Raw genomic sequence first — 24,072 nt, 5'->3', positions numbered from 1 at the left:
AATGGAACATTAGACCTTCTCATCCATCACACCCAATAGGGCTGGTAGGTAAATGCTACAATTCATATCCTAAACTATACCCTAAGCAAGGTACATTCTTGATCGAGCTTGCTAAGACCTATTCCTGTAACTTAAAAATGTTCTGGTTCCCTTTAGAAATTTAAACAACATTCAGTATAATTGAATGTATTTTCTTCTGCCTATTGACCTTACATTTCCCTTATCAAGATAATAGCATTTTCTTAGAAGTTGCCTTGGGCATTTCTGCAAGGTCAAAAAGACACAAAGCATAGATAGGGATAAACCTGCTTCGAATTACTGCATCCGTTCATGCTCCAGTGGCTCTGCAACCCGGATGGCAACAACCGAATGTTGGAATGTTGTATGTTGGAAGTATAGCACTCAGCTTCTCAGAAAACAGAAAAAGACGGTATGGTAAGAAAGAGCCCTTGACATGCTGTTAAACATTTACCATCCTGCCCGAGCTACTACACTGCCAACACATGTACTGAACACGGGTATGGGGGAAGCCGACAGAACCACGTTACTGCAACTATGAATTCACATTTGCCAAGAGATGCCCCAATCGTTGCACAATGTCGTCTTTTTGATAGGGTGCGCTGCACATTCAAGGGACAATCTCTTCCCTTGCCAGTAGGTTCTGAAGAACTAAAACTGCTTGTTTCTCGTCAAGTCCTTTGTTTATGGAGGGGTTTTAGAAGCTTCAGTTGGTGTCAAAATAAGTTACGCTTGATGAGAACTCTAGTTAATATTGCAGAGCTTTTGGAAAGAGCTACCTGAAATCCACCAGCAGACAGGACTGTGTCTTCAATAACTTCTGCCACTTAGGTGCCACTAAGAGTCAGTTACCAGTCCCTTTCTTTTGCTGAAATTATAGCCTTATTCATTTAATAGTATCAGATAAAAGGGCACATACGCTCTGAAAGGGCAGCTAACCTCAGGGCAGATTACAACTCAACCATTGTCTCTGGGTAGCTGAGTCGAAAATCAGCGGCTATCATGGAAGCATATTGTAAAGCTGGGATACTGCTGTGAATAATGAAGCATATCAAGTGTTTTGATAAACCAAAACAATCTAAATGGGCCTCAAAAAGAAAAAAAGAAAAGACTTGTCTTCTTTTCCGAAATCTTCCATTAGTACCCTCACAGAGTCCTGTTTTCTACCCCTCAGACTCTGACTCAAAATTCCATTTAAGAAAATGAAGAACACAATCCTGCCATCTTTTCAAAGATTTAATTTTATGGTAGAAAGATTATATTGTTGTTATTTGCCATTAAAGATAATCATTCTGGTGTAGTTTTCTTTTGCTAGCATTTGTGTTATTTTATTAACATCTCCATAATACCAGTTAGCACTATAAAAAGAATTCCAATTTTTAACATGATTATTAGTCTTGATTTTCATCCTCAAAGCAGAGATGTTTTCGAAGGAGCCCAGGGAGGAGGAAGGAATACTACTCAGACACTGCAGTCAATTGTCACCTCCGAGCACATACACTTAGATTGCTTTTCTTTGATGCTGCTGCCAATTTTATTCACAAGCGTATAAAAAAAGGTCATGACATTTAGAATTACAGTACTCTGGAAATTAAATGTTCCTTTACATTTTTAATTTCTGAAAGTAATTTATTATGGAATAATATTTGAATATGATTGAATGAATGTGTAAAGATTAATGCAAACTGTTTTCAAATTGGAAGTTCGCAACCACATACATTTAACCTTGTTGTATAATAGGCATAAAAAAGTTTATGCGGTAGCTCTAAGAGCTGCATTTCCATTTTGCTGGAAGCATTTGCACTGTAATTCTCCTTAGTATTTTTCCACTGACATGTCTGTATGAGGCATGAGGTTTAGCTCTCTATCATTTTCTGCTTAAGATTATGCTGTATTTGGATGGATTTCACAAACCTGCCAACTAAATAAGGAGCAGAAACAGAGTCCCAACTGTCTACACAATTCTTTCATACAAATTTCTGTATGAGACATCAAACTACTGATTTTTATACCAATTCAGCAATATTAATGATACTACAGCACTGTATGAGGAAAATAAAACAAATTTGTGTGAAGACTAGAGAAAACACTAAGCCACCAAGTAACCAAAACGCTAGTCAGAAGCTCCAGAGAGAGAGGTCTGGAGATTCGATGAAGGGGAGATCACTCGAGTGCTGCCGTGACCAGGCTTAGGGGACTGCCACGCGATTGCCTTGTACATCTCACACATGTCACCTTAGATACTATTCAGGGCTTATTTCTCCAAAGCTAGGTGACAGTACTGGTTGAGCAAATAAGGGAATCTTATGAAAGGCAGAGCTATGGAAATTTTTTCTGTGGTCAACAATTACAATTCATAATTTTCCCATAAATCTGAGGAAAGATGGCTTGCTTCCAGGCTGTAAAGGACAGACACACACAATACCGAATCCCTCTTCAGATGCTGCTAAAATTGCACCTAAACAAAATTTATACTGGTATATAGAATTTACTCATATTTTCTCATGGAAAATCCATGAGAAATATCTATTTATACTCTTCGTTAAAAGACTGATACTCAGTTTGAGACTCTATTACATTCAGTGGGCCAACTGAAGAGACAATGTCTGTAGAAAGGAGACTGAGGAAGTAAGTTAAAGGAGGTCTTTAACTGGCATGTTACTGGCACATTCAAAGATCCAGAAGAAAAGTTAAGATAAAGCAAGTTAGAAAGCCCCTTTGCTATTGATAATTTGATTCTCAAAACCAAATCCTTCTGTGGGCATTTCAGCCCAGAAAGAAACCTAGCCCCAGAAAGAAACAGACAGTGATAAAGCAAATGTTACACTGCTATTATTTTTTTGCATATACACATATATGCACACACAATATCACTCCCAAGCCTGTACAAGTATCTTGCTTATGACACTATAATCAGGCTCACAAGCAGTCTCTTGGCATACACTTGACGCAGGGGATGACTCATGTTTTCAGTGTTTTGAATGTTTCCATACACACCTGGCAATGAATTCCCTTATTTCCCAGCTGACTGTGCTCCTCCAAGGGGGCACAGCACTCTCTCTTTGTGCCACACTGAAGACAGCAGAATTGAGGCATTTAATATCCTTGTCACCAGGGCAATGGCAGGAGTACTGTTAACTCAAGTTTGGCCTCTTGAAAAAGCCTTCAGGAAAGTTGCTCCACAGATCACCCAATCCATTAAATTAATGCTTTATTGGCTGGAGTTAAAGTTTTGAGTCAAGAAAAACAAAAGCCTGGGTTTCAGAATACATATACCCTGTCAAATTGCATTTATCAAGATAAGGGTTATTAGAATCTTTTTTCTCTTGTGTGAATGAAATCATAAGCTTAAAATGTCACTGAAGATTTATTAATTTGATGCTCTTTCTGATAAGGGCAACAAAGAGGGCATATAGGGAGCAGCTTAGGAGAAGAAAAGTGTATGTTTGTGCCTGACTACAAGAAATAGAAAATATGAATAAAGCAATTTGTAAGTGGATATACTGTAACCAAAAGATTCAAGCCACATAAAGCAATATTACAGTTATATATTGATTTCAGAACCTTGCCACCTAAAATACTTCATCTAAGTTTGATACCTATGCAGAAAAATGTCTGTGATTTGCAAAAAATGGAATAAACCTGAATTTTCAAAATCTAGGCTGGACAATCACTTCTTGTTCTAGAAAGCAGATGGAGGCTTCATGTGAAAACGGGTGCTGTGCTAGAGGCTACGGTGCATGGACCACCACCAGCAGGCTCAGCAGTGTTCTCAGCTGAAGCGACAGGGCCTGAACTAACCAGAGGATGTGTTGTTTAAACTTTTTTTTTCTGTTTCTGTGTCTGCTACTGTTGGAACATGTCCATGGTGGGGAGGAGTAAGAGCGAAGAGAGGTTCTCAAATATTTTGGGTCAAACAGACCATTGTTAAGTTTCATCTTTATTATACTCCATGCGATGCACAAGGCAAATAACCACGTTTCACTGCTTAGCATGGCAGAGCAAACCCTGCTAAGTCACGGTTTGGCTTTGTGAGCTACTAATATAGACAGGAGCCCAGCAGCTGTCAGTGAGTTAGCCCTCCTGCGAGAGAGGAGGCAACGCTGTACTTCAGAACAGGCTAGTACTCGCTTTGCCACAGATGCTGTCACCAGCACATCTGCACTCGCATCAAGAAACCACAGCCACAAGTAACAACTCTTTTCCCTTCCAAAGGGCTTTCCTATAGCAGGGTGGAAGCTCTGAGACAGAACCTGGCACTTGCCCTGCTGCTGGAGCTTTGCTCTTAGTCCTAATTCCCTTGGGATGAGGTCAGCCCGAGACAGCTTGTGCTTACTCCCTTGGAAAAGACCCGGGGGAGTGAATTAGCTCCCTGGGCTTTCAGACCCAAAAGAGAACTCACCGGAGAGCTGGCAGGGAAAATGGCCATTTGTGCTGAGACTTCAACCTTCAGTTTTATGTAACATTATTTGCAATGAGCTTGTCATTGAAACAGTTTCACATATACAGATACATGTGTATATATATACATATATTTGACTTCTAATGATACCTTTAATAACAATAAAGATAAAAATGATAATTCAGATCCCATGTAATATATACGTGTGACTTTAAATGATTTTTTGGTTAACACACAGGCTACTGATTATTTTTTTTTACTTAGGAAGTAATGAACCATCAAGTAGTATTTTTTTCTTTTCTATCTTCTTTTATGATGATTCCATATTTTCATTCAAAATACTTTCACTCAAAAATGAGAATCATTAGCCAGAACTCAGTTTTCCTATGAGACTCTATCAAGTAGGTGTTAGTTTTGCAGCAGTTAAGATGCTGGAAAGCACTACATGTTTAGAAAAGGATTAGTTGTACGTTAGCTTTTTCTCAGAAAGCATTACATATAAAATCTACTAGTTAAGAAATGTCTTTCTTACATTTTTCTGAGAACATAGCAGGGACCAATTTAACTGCTATAATTCCATTAACAGCTCAACTCACCAGTCTTCTCCGTCTTGTGTTTTGAACTTTCAGGTCCTGGAAGGCAGGGGCAGGGCCCTTCGCATCGAGCTGTGATGGTTTTGCCAGAAGTACATGCATGAAACTCCAACTTGCACTAGAATCATAAAAAAGGCAAGAATACGTTTTGAATTAGGACAAGATATAAAAGCAGCAGCTGTGGATTAAATGAGAAATTGCATTTAGCAGTAATGGCATTGGACGGACTGCAAAACTTCAGTCTCTATTGAAATTGCCACTGTTTTTATTATTACAGATAACAACAATAATAGCTACTTCCTATGCAGAGTTTTGCATGGAACTTCTAAATTCCCTGCTTAAATATATAGAATCCGCAGTACAGAAAGCTGAAACAATTTCTTCTAGGTCACCTAAGAGATCAGTGGCAAAGCTGGGAAGAAAATACAAACCTCCAGAATCCCATGTGTTTCCTATGCTGCATCACCATGTTTTGGGTGTGAAATCATGCCATCTGTCACCTGTTACCACTACTGATTTATTAGTTTGGTCTTTTATGGAGCTGGGAGCTCTCAGCTTCCACTGCAAGCAATGTCAAAGAACAACACCCATGAAAGAAATCAGCTCATCAGCTGATGAGACTGATCCTTCAACAGTTCAGCTTCTCTCAACGAGGAGGAAATTTTAAATTACTCCTACAAATTACTCAAAATTAGCTTAACAGTTAACAGCACCATCCCTAAAAGTAGCCATTCATCACGCAATCAACTCCAGAAATACAACAAAATCGTAAAACTGAAGAGTGAAAACTAAACTATCAGCAGTACAGTATAGTTCCCTATATCTGCATATTGTTACTTGTTCCTTTCCCTTCCCTAAAACCTCAGCAGATGGGATTTACAGCACCTCTTGACAATCACCACATTCAAACCATTTAGGACAGCATGACATGCGCAATATTGGACGAATGAGACAACTCAGGAGAGTTAATATTGCAAAAGTGTGCTAGTTAAAAAGCCCTGATTTATAACATACTGACTATTCATAGCCTTCGCTGTTTACATTACATACATTTTAGTGCTGACTTGCCTGTAAGAGCTTTGTGCCTGTGCTGTTGTCCTCTCTGCAGTTACTGCCCCAAGGATATTTTCCCCAGACTGTGCCCAGCAGCACGGTTGCTAGAGACTGGACTAATGTACTGATAAAACGGAGTAAAAGAAAACAGCACGCAGAAGCAGGAACAAAAATGTGCGAGGCGTTCTCTCTGGCTTGATACCTAATGAACTGAATTCAATCCCATTTTTTGTCTTCCTCAAGCACTGATTTTACCAGATCAGAATCTGAGGGCTTTTAATGCCAGGGGGAGTTTTGCCTGCAGCACTGAGGCTGGCGTTCCTCCCCACAGAGACTGCCTCCTGCCAGGGCAAATTGGAAATGTTGGGCTGTAAAATCCCTTTGATAAGTCTGAGGTTTATTATAGATTAATTCTTTTTCATTTAAAAGTAGGCCAGCATGCTTACACAGTGTGACACAACGTGTTTTGAAACGTGCAGCTTTTCTGAAGGCCGAGGGACACACAGCGTAAGACCGTGGCGCTACCCAGTGCGGGTGCAGTGGGAGCTGGAGCTGATATAGCAACAGCCCCTGATGGAAATCACAGCATCATCTTCCGTCATTTTGGTACGGTGGAAGCCAGAGAACAGAACAGGATGTTGTTACAAGATAAACACCTCCTGCTTTGAAATTACTGCAAATATCTTGGCTTTGCCTCTGTTTGGTTTTGTTAAAAGGGCTCATCTTTGGCCAGGCTTTAATCTAGCAGCAGGAGACCATTATCCTCTGCCTACATCCTATTCTGTTGACATTATCTCCCGGCCATTCTGAACTTCAATGCACCCTGGTGGTTGCATGCTCTGTGTGATGTTCTGCCCTTCCCACTTAGAAAATGCACGGCCACACACAAACACATGCATGCTTAGCTTGCACTTTACACTAATTTCTTGCAAGCCTGAAAGGAATATAAGTACTTATTTTTCATCTGTTTGCTCCATAAATACACTTGCTTAATCTATGCTGTTTGGACAGAACACAAACACAAGAGAAAGCACATCAGGAGAGGAGAACAGGAGAAAGGAGAACACTCTCTGAGCGCACAGTCCTGAAGGCAACGACTCTTTCTGCAGCATATTCTGATAATCAATATGTTATTGAGAACACAGGCATAAATCTTCCTCCCGCAGCTGGAGCTGATCATTTAATCCCTTACAGAACATCAATTAGTTACATATTTTATTATGCATAATAAACGTAAATTACGTATCTAAGCATTAGCAATTATACTTCAAATACCACCTTTAAGATGGTAAGGCCTATTTCAAGACCGTTATTATGTGCAGTTAAGAAAGAGCTTTACACTTGGAAAGAGCAGGCAAGTCTTTCCTTAGCTTTCCTTATGATTGATAAAGATGACAAACAAAAAGCTCAAAATAAACCGAAAAAGAAACTGCTTAAAAAGGGCTATCCCTATCATCCAAGCGTGCAGGGCAAGAAGGAGAGCTAAACTTGAAGATCACAATGGTACGGTCACATGTGAGTAAATTTACACCTACGATTAACCACATCATGTTCCCACCACACTTGTTTGGGATGTTAGTTTGTATACACATAGAACTGGGGTGGCAGCTCAGTGTTGGGGCAGGATGATGAAAGAACTTCATCATTTTAAATATTAAATTAGGATAATACTGATTACTTTCCAACACCTAATCACTGTATGTAACTGTTTTTCCTTTCCCTAAAGAAAAGCATGGAGATATACTTTCCATATGATGGTGTGCTTACTCACTGTAATAACCTACGTGAGTAGCTCAGCTTTGGATTTCATGACATTGCCTAAGCCAAACTAAGTGAAATTCAGAGGCAGAGTGGCCACAGAAGATGTCTTGTGGAGCAAAAATGAAGTTTTCGGACTACTCTGCCACTGGATCTAAAGTCCAGAAGGAGCCTGCTGGCTTTCTCCAGACCATGGACACTGCATTTCTATTTTTGTGGAGAAAACCCAAATACCCTCTTTCCTTTTGACATCCTCATCTACTTCTCACATGAAAATAAAAAGATACACAGCACACGACAAAACATATTAAACGAGAGAACGATACAACCTATTCGTCTTTCACACCAAAGGGACAGTACAATTTTTGCAGACACGAGCCGTGACGCCACTTGCAGTGGTTCCACTCAGGAACCGGGAGCACTCCACAGTTCGGGGCTGGTCCCTCTGATTCCAGGGGACCCATCACGCTGGTAGTACGACGGGATGTGCCTTGACTCTCTGCTGAGCTTTTCTCCTAGCAGAGCTCCCTGGGTCCCGCCAAGCTTCATGTTTCCCTGCTACCCCCCGGTGTCTGAACTGCGTTTGTTTACTATGAACCCCAAGGCCCACATAAACAACTCTAAACTATTTTACTGCAAATGGAAAAGCAGTTCTGTTATTTGTCGCTAAATGTATATGGAGATCAATAAAATATATGAGGGGAGAAACAGTTGAACATATTCATGGAAAATTCATAAATTAATTTATTCAACTAAGATGTGGGAAATGATTGCAGAGTATGTTTTGGCTAAAGTGTTCCCCTGAGAACCCACTACTTGTATAATGATTCCCTCTTTATTGTCAGTGAATCTACAGCAACGTGTTTTGCATAAGCATTCACATTTGAGGGAGAAAGAAAATAGCTACATAAAATTTATTCCCAGCTATTTTATTCTTGTCTGTCAGTCTCTAGCCTGTAGTCCCCACCGGAGTAGAAGCTAGATATTTTTTTAATGATGTAATAAAACAGCGTATCTCTGTCTTTATGCTGGCTTTCAACTTTTGGCAGCCAAGTTTTGATCTAACCCACACATAAGTAATATTGTCAAATAAGTTATTGTGATCTTTTACCCGAGGGTGTATATTTGACTAACGAACGTCCACGTCCACAGCTTAGCATGGCCTCCAGACCACACGAATGCCTTGCAGAGCTTTGTATCCTGACGCAAGGAACTCACATATTTGCTTAAACCGCAGCCAAGTAGGGCAGCAGTGGGGCGGGAGAGGGGCCAGCCACGCTCAGGCGCTGCTGCCCGTCGGGAGCATCGGTACGGAGCAGCCAGACGAGCTGCCTCCCGGCCGGTATCGAGCGATGTGCTCCTCTCTGCCCTTCTGCTGAGCTGGAACTCCCTCCAGCAGCCAGTCGGCTACGGGCGAGACAGCAGCTTAGGAAGCTGTTCCTTCCACCAGCCGATCCCCAGCGGTCCCTGCTGAGATCAGCTAATACTCCCCTGCCAGAGGAGGAGAGCAGACGGGAACACTGCAACAATAAACGCTCCCCACAGCAGAGGGACTTGGTGCACGCTGACAATAGTTGATGCATTAACTACACACGCTGGGATGAAGACTGGTAGCTCGCTCAGTGGTGACAGAGCTGTGCATTTCTTCATTGTGATTCTAATTACAACATACAGGGTAAATACTGTCGGATCCCAGCCCTGACAGCACCTGTCATTGGGAACGCAGATGTAACCGAGAATCTGCTGCAGGTGCCCCCGATGGCCTGGGACACACTGTGTGCCCCACGCTGCTCCTGCTCGGAGGGCCGCAGAGAGGACAGACAGCCGGAGCACGTGGCACGGGCTCAGCACCCTCGGCAATCTCACAGCCTCCAGAACAAGCGCCAGGGAAGGGGACGAGGAGAGAGCACGCTTTATCCAGGGTTCAGAGGAGGGGAGGCTGAGACCCTGATTTGGCCTTAATGCATGAAATTTGTAATAGGAAATCTATCATCCAAAATTTCTTTTCTCCTTCTGACAAAGGAGAGAATGTTAGCTTCCAAACTTTTATTGCTTTTGTCATTAATTGAAATGTGAATTAAAAAGGAGAGGAGCATATTTTTGTTGGTGGGAGTATGTAGGAATTAGCAGACAATATACATGATGAAATAAACTACCATGAAGTCTCTTTCTCAAAAGACTGAAGATTGGAATAAGAGCTTAAATTTTATAATATACTAATTAAAATGTATGTTAAAAACCTGAAATATTACATCTTACTAATAGCAGTGGCTCCAAAACTCTGTTGTTGAACAGTGCTCTCACCTAGAAGACACTGCATCTTCTTTAGCACCCTGCAGCTCTTTGTATTTCCACCGAGAATTATCTCGGTGCAGTGTTTGTTTTATGGTGCATCTTTTGTTCACTCACAGTATGTCTCTTCTAAACTTCAGATACAAATAATAAAAGCTCATTATTTTCTACCTTATCTTTCACTCAGTACCTCCCACCAGCAGAAGCTAAAACTTCCTGAAATACAGCATATGTATTTTTTAGTCCAGATTTTCTTTATATCAGTAGTTTTTCTTACCTATCTGTCTTAGCAGATAATTAGAATCCATTGGAATTCAGACACCCATTTGAGAGGGGTTGTTTGTTTAGACGCTTTAAAGCAGTGCTTGCCAGTGCTTCCTCAGCTAGGACTCTTATCAGTATTTTCTTTATAAGCCTCCAGTTTCCATCAGATGGAAAAAAAAAATTACTATATTTGGAACACCCTCAGCCCAAGAGACTTTTTTTTTTTTAAACTTGGACAATAAGAAAGAAGATTCAGTATCTTTTCTTCAAATCCCAAAAGAAATGTCATATTGCGTACTCTTTTTTTTGAACATGCACATTAAAAAGTTTTAATGGGAATTCTGCAAACTTTTTAGGCTCTGTAAAACCTGAAATCCTGAAAACAACTGCCCAGTTGGGAGACAGCAAAGGCAACCGCGAGAATTCATGTTTGTAAAAAGTCAGACACTAATGCGAAGTCCTGACTCGAGTCTCAAATTCTGGGCTACGCGAGGGGGTTGCGCGGTCCCTTAGCACGTCTCCCCCTGCCAGGGGGTTCTGCCGCCTCCCTGCAGACCAGAGCCCTGCCCAGGCCCCGCTGCCCTGGGCTCTGGAGGAGGAGAGGGGCTGCACTGGGACAGGGCCACCGAGCTCCATGCCTCCGAGCGGGCACTGACAGTACAGACCAAGCGCTGTCCCCAGGACCGACCTCTCCGGCAGGCTTTATACTGACAAAAGTGGCTCTTCTATGGCCACTAGCATTTTTTCTAGTATAGTCGTCTTGTTTCTCTGGGCGCACACTCGCTGTACCCCCTGCTTGAAGGGTAAGCTCCCTACAGCAGGGCTTCCTGCCCTCCACGTGCTCTGCTCCTGGGTGGGACTGGCTCGTGTCATTGCAATAAAAATAAAGGGGAGGCTGGAAAAAAACCAAACCCAACCAATTTGTTTTCTTTTAGAATAGCTACCAGGCAAACATACAGCACTTTACCTTTGCAATAAAAGCTGTACAAAGATATCTAAACTTGGGAGTTATAATTAGGAGCTCTGTTCTCCTTATGAGAATTTTTTTCTAAAGGACTATTTGATTGATCTTTTATATTTGTGACTGGACTCAAAGTAGCCAAAAGCTTTGCATTTAAATGTTACCCTGCTGGTTAAAGCTACCCAAAGAAGAATGAACTACAGACTTAAAAGAAAAAACAAACCAAAACAAAAACACGGCACCATTTCCCAAGCTGACTGATAGCTGAAGAGTTAGTAGGGCGACTACTTGCAGGCATGTTGAACCATTTCAGTGTTTGAATGGCAGGGCTGCAAACCAAGGAAATGATCATAGACTCTAGTACTGCAAACTGCCCTTACGGACAGAGAAAAATCAGCTAATTTGGGGACTTCTGGACAGACCACTGAAGGACAAAATTCTGTTTTAATACAAAACAAACTGCCCTGAGAAATAGCTGGAAATCAGGTCCATGTGAAGCAGGAATTTTAAAAAAAATGCAGTTAATTGCATCAGCCAGATAATATGGCATATAAGGTCGTAGCACTGGATTACAGGAGGCAGAGGACATTCGAGGGACCATTTATGAATGCAATGTAACAATGAAAACAAATGGTTGCCATTTTGTGAACAAACAAGAAAATAGTTCTGGACACTAAAATCTACCATGTCATATAGAAATTAAACTTGTTTTTACAAGTAATTTCGATGCCAGTTCTGGAAACACCTAGGCCAAGGCAGGGCGGGGGGGCATATCTCAGTTGGTTTATTATCTCGTAAGAAATTCAGGTGCTTATTGGAGCAGCAGGGGCCAAGCAGGGCTGGAACTTGACACAGAAGAGTCAATTCATAAGTGGAAACATTTGTGCAATGCTGATTTCAACTTTTCTTTCACTGGCTGAAGAGACCAAGACAAGTTAAAAGGCAAATGAAGAGAAAGAACTTCTGTCACTATGAGTGGCAGAGTCAAAATAAAGACACCCATCCCTCCTTCCCCCTGAAGTTTAACACGAAGTACCAGCCTGCGTTAAGTCTGCAAACTCCCCTGCTCTCCTCCGATTCTGCCTCTGTCAGTTATCGTGCAGTGGCTCCAGTGAGGCAGGCACACGCTTGTCTTCTCCCCAGCAGTCACGTTCCTAGACTGAAACCTGGGCTTCAGCCTGCGGTTCATTTTGGTGACTCTACAGATCGTTTTCGAGCACCAGGGTCGCGTCCACCCTCTGGGCTGTGCGAGCTGGTTCCTCGCGTGCGAATGCGGGAGCTGAGGTGCCGGGAAGAGGGTGCAAAGTCGCCCACCCCCAAGGGGCAGCTCCGGCTGGCAGGCAGCCCAGCCCCTGAGCCTCCTCCGCGCGCAGGGACTCGCTGCCGCAGGTTGGCACCGACTTGGGGATCGCTGCAGGATGCTTCATTGTGTGGCATAATCATACGCTATGCCTGGTAATTACTGCTATGAACTGTCTTTGGAGATGCTAATTCTCTAGTCAGGAATATTTGCAAGATCAGAATCCAAACGCAAATGTAGGCAGCAATGCTGGCTTATTTTAAATAAAGTAAAAATATATCTTATAGCCCATATTCTGTATTCACATACAAAAGCATTTCCTGTTGCTAAATGTCTACTTCTTTTCCTTCCTGCAGGATTTGCATGATAGCTTGCTAATAATGACCATTTTCTAGCTGCACATGGGAGTTTTTGCTTTCCAGTACACTCGTCTGCCACATCCCAAAATGTGGACTTTAAAAATCACTTTCCTACTGCATTTGTTTTCTTTCATTTCTATGTATATTATATTGCTTTTGTCTCTATGAAATCATTCTCTATTCTAACTCTTCATAATTATGAGCTGAGAGTTCACAGCTAATAGCGTTATTCAAAGTGGAAAGCAGCCACTTAAATTTTTTTTTAATAGACCAAAGCCATCTTAGTTTAAAAGTAAAGCAAATCACAGGAAAACAAATGGAGATTTGGAACGATCGATGCTGCTTGAAATGTACTTGCCATGTAATTGAGATGCATTCTCGTTCTGTAGCCATTTACTGATCACATGAGAACGCTGATTTGTCATTTTTACTTGCTTCAAATTACTAAAGGCAATTTAATTTCTCTCATGGAGACGACACATCACATAACGTGAACATAATCAAGAGGTAACGATCTGTGGCTCTATGCACATACAGATACTCCAGTTATCCGCTAAACAAGTGCCTACATATGGCAGAGGGAAGGCAATGCAAGACATTCAAATCCCCAAGCACAGGGTTTCCACCCAGGCAATGACATTTTAAACAGAGCAATTTAGCTACGCCATGCAACTGTATCAATCTAGATTTCAGATGAGGCAATGCTCCATCTACTCATTCTCATATCCATCTGTCCATACCTGGGCAAAAAACCAGCATCTGGTGACCACTATAAAGGGCAGGCATGTTCCCTTCAGGTTTTTATGCAATTGGTACGATGGCAATATCTTTGCATCTTAAAAATCTCTCAGCCAATGCTCCTCATCAATTACTAATTACAAAGTCATATGTCTTCTGTAGGAGACCTGTAGCATGCAAGGAGCCTAAAGCAAGGAATTGGGTATTGGCATGTAGTGAGGGTCCTGTATTTAGTGCTCTATTCGCAGTTACTTTGAGGTGTCTGATGCATCTGACAGTATGTTATTAGGGACAACATTCTGACCGCTATGGCTACACAGGCTGAGAACAGTTCAGAAGTACAGTTTAACCCTCTCTCTGATGTATGCATTTTTACAAATGAAAGTCGAAGAAAAGTTGCTACTACACCTGCTTCTCCTCTTGAAACACCACTGAATTAGTCTATTGAATTTGTTCTCTGCTGCCTATTCCTTTTCTAGCAACCTTGCCACAAATAACAGAGTGACACTTAAACTAGCATATTATGCTCATAAAGTTTTGTGCTTTGCAGGGCCTGTGTTATAAAATTACTGGGGAGAAGGAGGAGGTATCTGGAAACATCTCAGAGCCCACGTGATGAGGGTCTGGGGAGCTTCCAGGAGAGACTGAGACACGAGAGCAAGGGTCAGGCTAGGCGCTGCGCTCTGGGCTTCTCAGCTCACACATCCTTAGCTAGCAAGGATTTCTTAAAACTCACTGTATTTTTGTTTCTAGAACGGGTAAAAAATGGTGGAGAAAAAAGGCTACAGATACACTGAAAGACCACCCTAGCTTGCCTGACAACGCAGCGGTGCGGTGAGCAGCTGAAGTGCGTACTTCCTTATTACCCAGCCCGGTAGCGCACCCGTGCTACCAGTCACACGCCAAACAGGACCCAGTGAAGTGCCTCGGGCAGAGTGGAAGCGTGAGCTTTTGCAGCATGCATGCTTGGTTCTCAAATGGTGGGTCATCCCCTTCTAACCAAACTTTGCCTTTTCATGTGAGAGGCGGAGGTCAGTCTGGGTTCTTCTGTTCCCAAATAACATCGCTGATAATAAATTCCAGGAGGTCAATCGTCTTTTCCTGAATAGAGTTATCCCATTCCTTTCCCATCAAATCTATTAGATTAACTAGTTCACAATAGGTTTGCCCAAGTTTCACGGACCATGGTGTGGCCCTAGCAGTGTTCATTCCTCGTTACTGATGGATGAAACGTACAGTATCAAGTAAACTTTCAGATCTCAGAGACAGTTTTTGTCTGTTGTTTATAGACAGAGCAGATCTGAAGTTTAAGTACTTAACACAAAATAAACAGCACTCTGCAGTACCACTGCTCTGGCTGCTTTCAGAATAGCAACAAGATTTAAGTGCTAAGAATGCCAACCTATTTTTTAATTGACTTATTAGAATTTTTATTTTGTGAAGGATAGATCAAAACAAAAGCCAAACTGAAAGCCCCAACGCTAAAAAGTGCTGAAACAAAACATTTGGCAGTTACTAGCAAAGAAGCTTTGGGAATGTATTTTGGAGCATAGCAACCAATGAAGAGTAAGCTGGCTTAAGCTTTGAAGTTAAAGCTTTCAGCAATGCTTCCGATTTCTAAAGAAGACAATAGAAACAATGAAAAATTAAAAAAAAGGAAAAAACCAAACCCCAGGCCTAGTTCAATGCTCAATGAATGGACTCGCTGCGAAAGACACACATACAAAGAAAGCAGAATTAGTCTGTTTGCTCAGAAATCAAGTAACCACAGCTAATCCTTTTGCAGTATTATCCTGTTTCAGCCTTTAATAAATCTGCTTTAAATTAAAGATGTACCCAAGCCAAAAAACACCTCCTTTGATGTTTTAAATGGCTCAAATAAGCTGGTAAAAGCTCAAAATATGAATTCTGAAATTAAAAAAAAAAAAAAGTAATTTTTCTGTGCTAAGAGGCTGGCACCTCTCAGGAAGGTCAGAGCATTTAGGATCACAACCTTTAAGCACCTCAAGCATTGGTGCATCTTCTGCCCATGCATAAAGGAAAAAGATCCTGGAATACATGTCTCTTACAAGCCAGTTACCCAAAACCAGCTAAACCCCTTGTTTTACAACCCTTACGTTGCATCGGAATTTTACATTTTAACTGAATGCAGGCATGAAACTTGGAACAAGGTAACTAAATTAGTGCAAATGATGTTTTTATTTAAGCTCGTGTAATTAGCTATGAGTTGGGATAATAAACTCTAAGATTTTCTTGTTTCTTCTTCCTGTCAAGAACACGACTTTCAGTGCTTGAACTTTGGCAGATGATTCATTATGTAAATAACAGAATTTTCTCCTATTTTCACTTTGGCCGCAGAAAAGAGGATTTTAAAAATAATATTGGCTTTACACATAAATCGTAGGACACGCAAGTTGAACTAACAACAAAGTAATCAAGTCGTCCTTAGTGCAAAGGTAACTGTAGACTGAGGAGTGTAATTGATGGGTTTTTAAGTTCCGACCATCACATGCCAATTTGTTTGATTTGGCAGTCACAACTGTGATTCTAATCAAGTTAGAAAAGCAGCCCTGTGATTACCATCATCAAGATTGGTAGCTTTCCCAAAAAGAACAAATACTGTATTTGCAATCCTTACTTATTGCTGACTTCTCTTCAAGGGTCTCTTCTCACTCAATGCAAAAGCATTCATTGCATAGGGCAAATCACCAACCAGCCACAGACGGCTCAAGAACAGGAAGCTACTCAAACTTAGTTGCTTTATGCTTTGATCACCCTCTTCAATGGAAATTGTTGCAGCTGTAGAGGGAGGCCTGGGAACTTCTTGGAATTTTCCATAAGCTATATAAATATGCAGATGTCACGGTTAAGTGCAGGGAAGCCACACGCCTCACTGTCCTGTGGCCTCTTCTCAGTCCTCTGAGTAACTGGGCTGGCTCAACAAGGGTGACGATGGGAGAAAGCCATGCAGCCATAAAACACAGCACCCACTCTCATCAGGATGTGACCATGACATTTGCTTCCATTCCCACTTTTCCCTTTTCCCTCTGCCTTTCTCAGCCACATGACGTGACATTTGCTTCCATTCCCACTTTTCCCTCTGCCTTTCTCAGCCACGTGACCTTGATCCTACAGAGTCTGAACCAGGCAGATGCATGAATCCTTTCCCCTTCAAAGTACACAGGACAGAGGCCCCGACTCAACCACATTTTTGGCAAAATAGTACAGTCCAGTGGGCACCTGCCCTCTAGGTCCTATTGCAGTATGAATTGACAGACAGTAGTGAATATTACTGAAGGGGGAATGGCTTAAAACATTTTTAATTACATTCACTGTAGAACAAATAAATACCTCCGTTTAAGACAAGCTGAATTACAGCTTATTCTGGTTCCTTATAGTTTTCACCTGGAGCAGTACATATTATTTCCCTCCTTGCTGCCTTCTGAATTCTCATTAACCTTTCTGTCAAGATTGCATTAAACACGCCTTGTTAATTCACCGTGTTCTTTGAGAAATCTGACATGGAGATGACAAATGCTTATCTACAAAAACCCCCTCTGGTTTAATGGAGTGCATAACAAGAAACACAAAATTCTAGCTTAAAACACAGGTTTGATTTCAGCTTTCCTACTTCAGTGAGTTCAACAGCAAGACTATCTGAATAGCTCGAGCATCTACCCTTAAGGGAGTAGAAGAAAAGGTCATGGACCCTGAAGAAATCTAAAGGCTTCAAGAACCTCCTCCAAAGTTGAAGCATTTTTACCATTCTAATATGATATTCTACAGCATACATGCATGCCTCCTAAATAAAAACCCTTTACAATTAATATACACTGCTCTTACTCTCACACTTACCGTAGGGTCAAGGCACTAAATTTCTCAAGAAGGTTTATAACCTTGTGGGCATTTCTAGTGAGAAATTGTTGCAAACTTGGTGGAACACAAGGTAAGGCGTGAACATTTATATTCAAGTAGGTTTTGTGAGAAAAATATTGTTAAGTTCTATAAACACCAGGCAGCTACAGAGCATTTGTTAATCCTCAAAAAAGATCCCAAAACAGTTTAATTCACTGGTATTGATGTACTACTTCTACCCTACTAAATATTTTTGGAAAAGTATTCAGTAAGACAATTATGCAATGAAATTACCATTTATATGGCCTCTTTGATCTACAAAAGAGTCAAAGTCCTATGTACTTATAAGAGTATAAATACATACTATTGCTCAAGTGCAGCCAATTCTGCAGCAGGAAATATCAAATGCTCTGCACCAGCACACAACATGATGGGTTGTACGAAAGGAGCGATGATATTTAAATCCAGAGAGACGACAAGATCCAATTAACTAGATTAGAGTACTGAACATATACTCTAATACAGGGGGCTTTCAAATTTTTGATTATTTACATGCTCCTAAAACTTCAGTCCACTGTAGCATGACTTTAAGACTTCTGAAAATAGCTTTGCTTTTCTCAGTAGTTTTCTCAATAGTTTGCAGTTTGAGTGCAAGCAATTGAGGCATCTTTGCACAAGTCCTGCTTTTGCAACTGAAACTCCAAGCACAGAGTTAGCCCCTGCTCAGAGGGGAAGCTGGAAAAGTGGGTCCTAGAGGCAGTATTGGCTGAACACTGCAACATGCCTTGGACTCTACAACGTTGCCTTTTCTCATCTGGATTTGGAAAGGTCTAACTCCCTGCACAATCAACAAGAGTGAAGTTAAGCCCACTGATGACTATTGCAGTTAGTTTGCCACATAAATAATGCCCACAGTGACTGTAACAGGTGTTTATAGGGTTGACACTCAAACAGGATTTGATCTGCTCGACCTGCAGACATTTAATGCCTTAAGCAGACACTACGTTCTCAGGCTGGGTATCTACATGTTTGCCAGCCACTTTACAGACTAGTCCTCTTGGTCCTGTAGCGCTACCAGCTCTCCTTTGAGCTGGTGCTGGAAGGACTGTCTTCAGCATTTGAAGGCTCAAATATCATTTTAGCAGCGGTATTTTTCTCTTTAACATTATGGAGACCGTGAGTATTTTAATGGGTGAACATCCTTGAAGATAAAAGGATAAAGTGTGACTTATTTTATCTGTTCATTAGCTCACACAACCAATGGGATGCATATATACATATGTTGAAAAATTAATTGTATTAAAATGCTGAAAATAATGTAAATATTTTAATTGCCACTATTTGGTACACTGTCTGAAGGTGCTATCAGAAGACACTGAAATGAAGAGTCATTGTGTTGATTTAAAGCAACATACTTAAGAGACAGTAGAGTTCGTCTTTTTTGTGGCACCTGCTCCTTTGCCCTGGATAGCATGGTTAGGGTGTCTGACCCTCACTCCCATGGGGAGGCATTTAACAAGTCAGCGAGTACTGGCCTCCATCCCTTGGGAAAGGCATTAGTCCCTTCGCATTCTGACCGCAGCCTGACCAGCCAGAGGGATAATGCCTCACTGCCCTTAAGCATTCTCCTGGTCTCTTGGTCATCTCATCTCAACAGGGAAGTTTCCCCTCATCACGGTGCTGAGGAGAGGACGTGACCTGGATCACACTGTTTAAAAATGAAATAAGAATGGGTGAACTGTGCTGTCAGAGCGATGCTGAGGAATGACAGCAGCGTGCAGAAGTCAACTGCAGCCCTGTGCATGGGTGAACTGTGCTGTCAGAGCGATGCTGAAGGATGACAGCAGCGTGCAGAAGTCAACCGCAGCCCTGTGCACGGGATCACCCAGGAAATCTATCCCCCAAGCAGCGCATAGGCTGATGGTTGGAAACAGAGAACATGACTGATTTGCACAACTCCCTGGGTAGAAAAACAATTAATTTAAGAAAGATGAGATTGTCACAATTGCCCCTGACAAGAGTGCCTGTCTAGTGAATTCTTGAGCCTGTATTTTGGGTTAGCAGTGTGTTCTAGCCAAGACCTTAAAAATATTCGCAATACAGGCTGTCACCAGTGCTACATTTCCTTGTCACTCTCTAAGTGTGACTGATTTGCCAAGATCAAGACTAAATTCACGATCAGCAGCAAGGGCACCTAACATGAATTATACAACTGGCTTTCCTTCCCAGTCTCCTGGATACGCTAAAGAAAATGCTTTCCCTCGATACAAAGGAAATACAAGGCCTAGAGAATATCAGATCTTGGGAGGTGGCAAATGAGCCTCTTCCCAAACCCAGGACACAGCCCAAAGCCAAAGGTGTAAACCGAGGGAGCCAGAGATGAACAGCGAGCAGAAGAATCCAGACAGTGCTCTCGGCTCTCGCAGTGGTGAAAAATGACGGTCTCGAGCATATTAACAAAGCAATAAATCCCACAGAGTAATCTGCTACCCTGAAAGCACAGTGTATACTCAGTCTTGAGAGTTTTTGCCCAAGGGAAGAAGATACTGGAGTTTCAGTGGCAGCTCACATCTCAGATTCTCTTCTAAAGGTATCTTTAAGGGGGTCACTCAATTTACTGGTAAACTGCAAGATTTGATACTGAAGTCGCACAGTGTTTTCACTGAAGAAGAATTAGATGATAAAATTTTAGACACTGGTGGACTGGGTTTCACTCACCATGTCAATACAGAGATAATCAGTGATAATGAAGAAACCTTTTTTCTAAGCCATTTCTACAGAAGTTTATAAGCTTCACTGCAGTTATTTGGAAATCACCAGGCTTATTCAAAGCTTTCACATTCCGTGCTGTGTGGGGTCTCATTCTTCCACTGACAACACTGAAAAGTTTATGATAGTGCATCAAAAGAAAAACATTAATTAAAAAGGCTTCTGATTAATGAAAGTGGAAATAATGACAAATATTAGATTTTAAATAAATCTTTAAGATAGCTATAAGGAGAAGAAAAGAAAGTAACTTTCCAGTAACTAACTACTTATGGAAAAGAAATGCTGTAAGGTAAACTAATAGAAGACCAGAATGAATGAGAAGATTTAAGGTTGAAATAACAGGAAACTATCGCTGACTATCATTCAAATATTCTCTTGCATCAACCTGGGGGTTGTTCCACACGGCAATAAGTGAATAATTTTTCTCATTTGATTTTTCCAACCAATACAATCACTGTTCTTTAGTCACAGATTAGCATAGGTGTTGCTCAAAAATGACCGCCTATTTTCCAGTTATGATTTAGGTCTGAAAACTACTCTAAAAAAAAATATACAGAATCAACAAATAGAAGAAAGTGAGCAGGAATTTAGATAACAATAATGCCAAATTTATCACAGTAGAAATATGATTCACACTCACCTGTAAATCTACAGGAGTTTTTCATCCCGTCATTCCTGAATTACAGATGTCACATCATCTAAAACTATGTGTTATTCATACTTTTCTCTTATTGCAGAAATCTGATTAAAAAAACCTAACAAACTTCTTATCAGGCATTAGGCTGTATTTCAACACCATAGAGCAAATCTATGGCAAATACCTTTGGGATCATGGCATTACCCTCCCGGTGGCGTATTAGGCACTTTTGGAGCCTCGGTTTTTGGCCCCAACCAATGTCCTTTGTGCCCCCAAAATCCTGACCACCTTTCCTGCTAATTGCACAGAGCTAATTAAACAACAACGAGGAACATCTCTTGTTATTGTATTTTTTTGATGCTGTGAGCCTTTAGCACAGATGGAAGCTGTTTGCTGCAGACTGAATTCAGATATATCTTCTGCTTAATCCTAACCTGTAGTCACAGCTGCCAATTTATATATTATCCATTTTATTAATCTAATATTCATCTAATATTTCACTGTATTTGACAGAAAAAGCTATCTCGGTGTATGACCATTGAGCTCATAACATTCTTGCTTCATAAATGCATTCTGAATTAATCTTTACATGTCCTATTTCGCAAGGAACAGCTTCTTTTTCTTTTTATAGACTCTATATGGTCCTAAGAAATAGGTAAGTCAACACAGTAACAGTTAAGTGCCCTCAACCTGCAGCCCGTATGTTTTGGCATCAGTAGGAACACTTAGAGCTGCAAGACTGGATTCAGTATCTTCTATAAGTAAAATTACTGCTGAAAAGAAAGTAGGCAAACATCTTTGAAGTTTTATAGACTCTATATGGTCCTAAGAAATAGGTAAGTCAACACAGTAACAGTTAAGTGCCCTCAACCTGCAGCCCGTATGTTTTGGCATCAGTAGGAACACTTAGAGCTGCAAGACTGGATTCAGTATCTTCTATAAGTAAACTAATGCTGAAAAGAAAGTAGGCAAACGTCTTTGAAGACTGAAGTGTCCCCATCTAACCCCTGTGTTAAGCACCAGCATCTACAGGATAGCTTTATCAAAAGCACTAATATCCTATCAAAGCTGAACTAAATTTGCATGTGAAAACCCAAAAGGTGGCTTGTGCCTTCCCTCGGGGAAGGCTACAGAGTGTCACCCCACCTCTGGTGCACAGACAAAATGGCAATCCCAGTGTCTGGCAAGAGTAACTGGTTAAAGTTTGTTGAATTAATAATACTGGCAGCTTACGGCAGGTAAAACTAACTTCCCACTGAAAGTACACTGCCTGCAGACATTAGCGTTAACAGATCCCTTGCCACCACACCGTGGTGTGTCCTACAGGAGCACAAGCCTTCACCCTATTTTCTATTTAGCCCTTATTCATAGTTGGGCTGACCATGTTCTTTGCCTCCCCGGGCCTTCTCCTGGGCAAGTTCTCTTATGGCAGGCAAAAGGTATGTCAGAGAGCCTGCAGGTGATGTAACCCACAGTCTGGAAATAAAGGATCAGGAACATCAGGTAAGTGTTCAAACTAAATACAACAAGATTTAGAACATGCTTTTAGATTTAAGGAAAAGTGTAGTCTTTAAATTACTGCTCTGGAATTTGCTGGCTTAAAACGAAAGACCTTATGGCATCCCATCAAAGAGTTACATAACTCAAAAGGGTTTTCTTTGCTCAGTATTGCCTGTGCAAGATATATTTAAGTAATAAAACACACTTTGATACTAACCCTCCTATGCAGGCTCTATGATGACAGATTTTAGTTTTGAAAATACAGGGAGGTCTCTGTACAGGCTAGCATTCCTCTTCCATTTCCCTTACAGAGGCTTTTGCTGGTTATTTTCTACCGTTTATTTGTTCATTTGAACTGAAAGGCTTTCGATACCAACTTCAGCAGAATCTGGTCATGATGTGCATCCTATGGTCCCAGGTTTGGCACCCAGCACAAAACAGACCATATTCCAGCCTAGTGCAGTGCATCAACTGAAAGAGCCTTTCATTTCGGTCTCCCTGCAATTTAAATTGGCTACATATAATCCGTAAATGTCTTCAAGCTTTACACTGCATCTTACAGCATTTAGCCCCCCTGGGTGGCAGGTGCCTCTTTAACATACCTCTCTTACTATGTTATGAGAACATTAAATACAGAGACTTTAAAACTGGAATTTCTAGCAAGTAGCTTTCATTTGTGTGAAAGGCAAGATATTCCCAAAATAACCTGAAAATCTGAAGTTAAGAGGGAAAAAGTCCATTAACAAGTTGAAACCTTGATCTACAGGAGGCTTTCAGCACTTTATCTAATCTCATTTGTATTTAATAAGATGGGTTTTTTCAAATAGTGCATCCACAATTCCCAGTAAGAACCCCTGCAAATGAAATTAGTTATTTTGTACTTTCTGCAGAGTTCAATTTTATATCTTTAGATATCCTGCTTGAAACTTATCGATAGTCTTGGTGTTGCTTTTGCCTTGTAATGATGACATTTCCACAGATAATTAATCCCATTGATTAATTCTGTTTGTTACTCAGAGAGGCAGCTATGAGAAGTAATAAGAATTTATGCCACTTTTATTTGTGATCTTCCATTTACAACTCTGTTATAGTTAGGTCAAAATAAAAAGTTGCCCACAAAAACAAGAACAGGCTGTTGATTATGACCTGGGTCAAGAAGTTTTTTGCAAGTTGTTATTTATGCACTGAATCTTAACAAAGGGTTGGAGGTAAAGTATACTTTAAGTCATATCCAAACATGACTAAAGGTTTGAGGATGCCATTGGTTTGACAGGCAAAATAGATGATTATACACTCATTTTAGGTTTAAAGTATCGGGGGACACAGGCAGTTTTCACATTTCCTTTTAATATCCTATTTATTTCACTGGAGGTTCATCTCGCTCCCATGTGGTATTGCTAGCTATAAATATGTAAAGATCACCTCCGTCCTCAGATTTACCCTCACCTTTTATCACAGATACACTCCAAATGACACTGGAAGACAAAATAATGTCACACAGTTGTGACACCAGATGTTATGAGTCTATTCCTAGCCATTGGGGGAGCATGTAGAAGCCACGTGAGGGGTTGTG

General features: G+C 41.0%; 1 protein-coding gene across 1 annotated transcript in view; it reads right to left on the bottom strand.

The window, feature by feature from the left end:
• SPOCK1 (sparc/osteonectin, cwcv and kazal-like domains proteoglycan (testican) 1) overlaps nt 1-24,072 on the bottom strand; it is a gene marked incomplete at its 5' end in the record, with an annotated part of 93,635 nt that overhangs the window by 56,229 nt on the left and 13,334 nt on the right. Inside the window, one exon of the mRNA XM_009573027.1 lies at nt 5,017-5,131. Within this exon, the coding sequence (XP_009571322.1) occupies nt 5,017-5,131 (115 nt within the window). The remainder of the gene's footprint in view (nt 1-5,016; nt 5,132-24,072) is intronic.

The sequence above is a fragment of the Fulmarus glacialis genome, unplaced genomic scaffold (genome assembly GCF_000690835.1).
Source record: "Fulmarus glacialis isolate BGI_N327 unplaced genomic scaffold, ASM69083v1 scaffold3180, whole genome shotgun sequence".
Classification (NCBI taxonomy): domain Eukaryota; kingdom Metazoa; phylum Chordata; class Aves; order Procellariiformes; family Procellariidae; genus Fulmarus; species Fulmarus glacialis.
The sequence above is the reverse complement of the archived record's forward strand: the minus strand, read 5'-3'. Positions and strand labels throughout refer to the sequence as shown.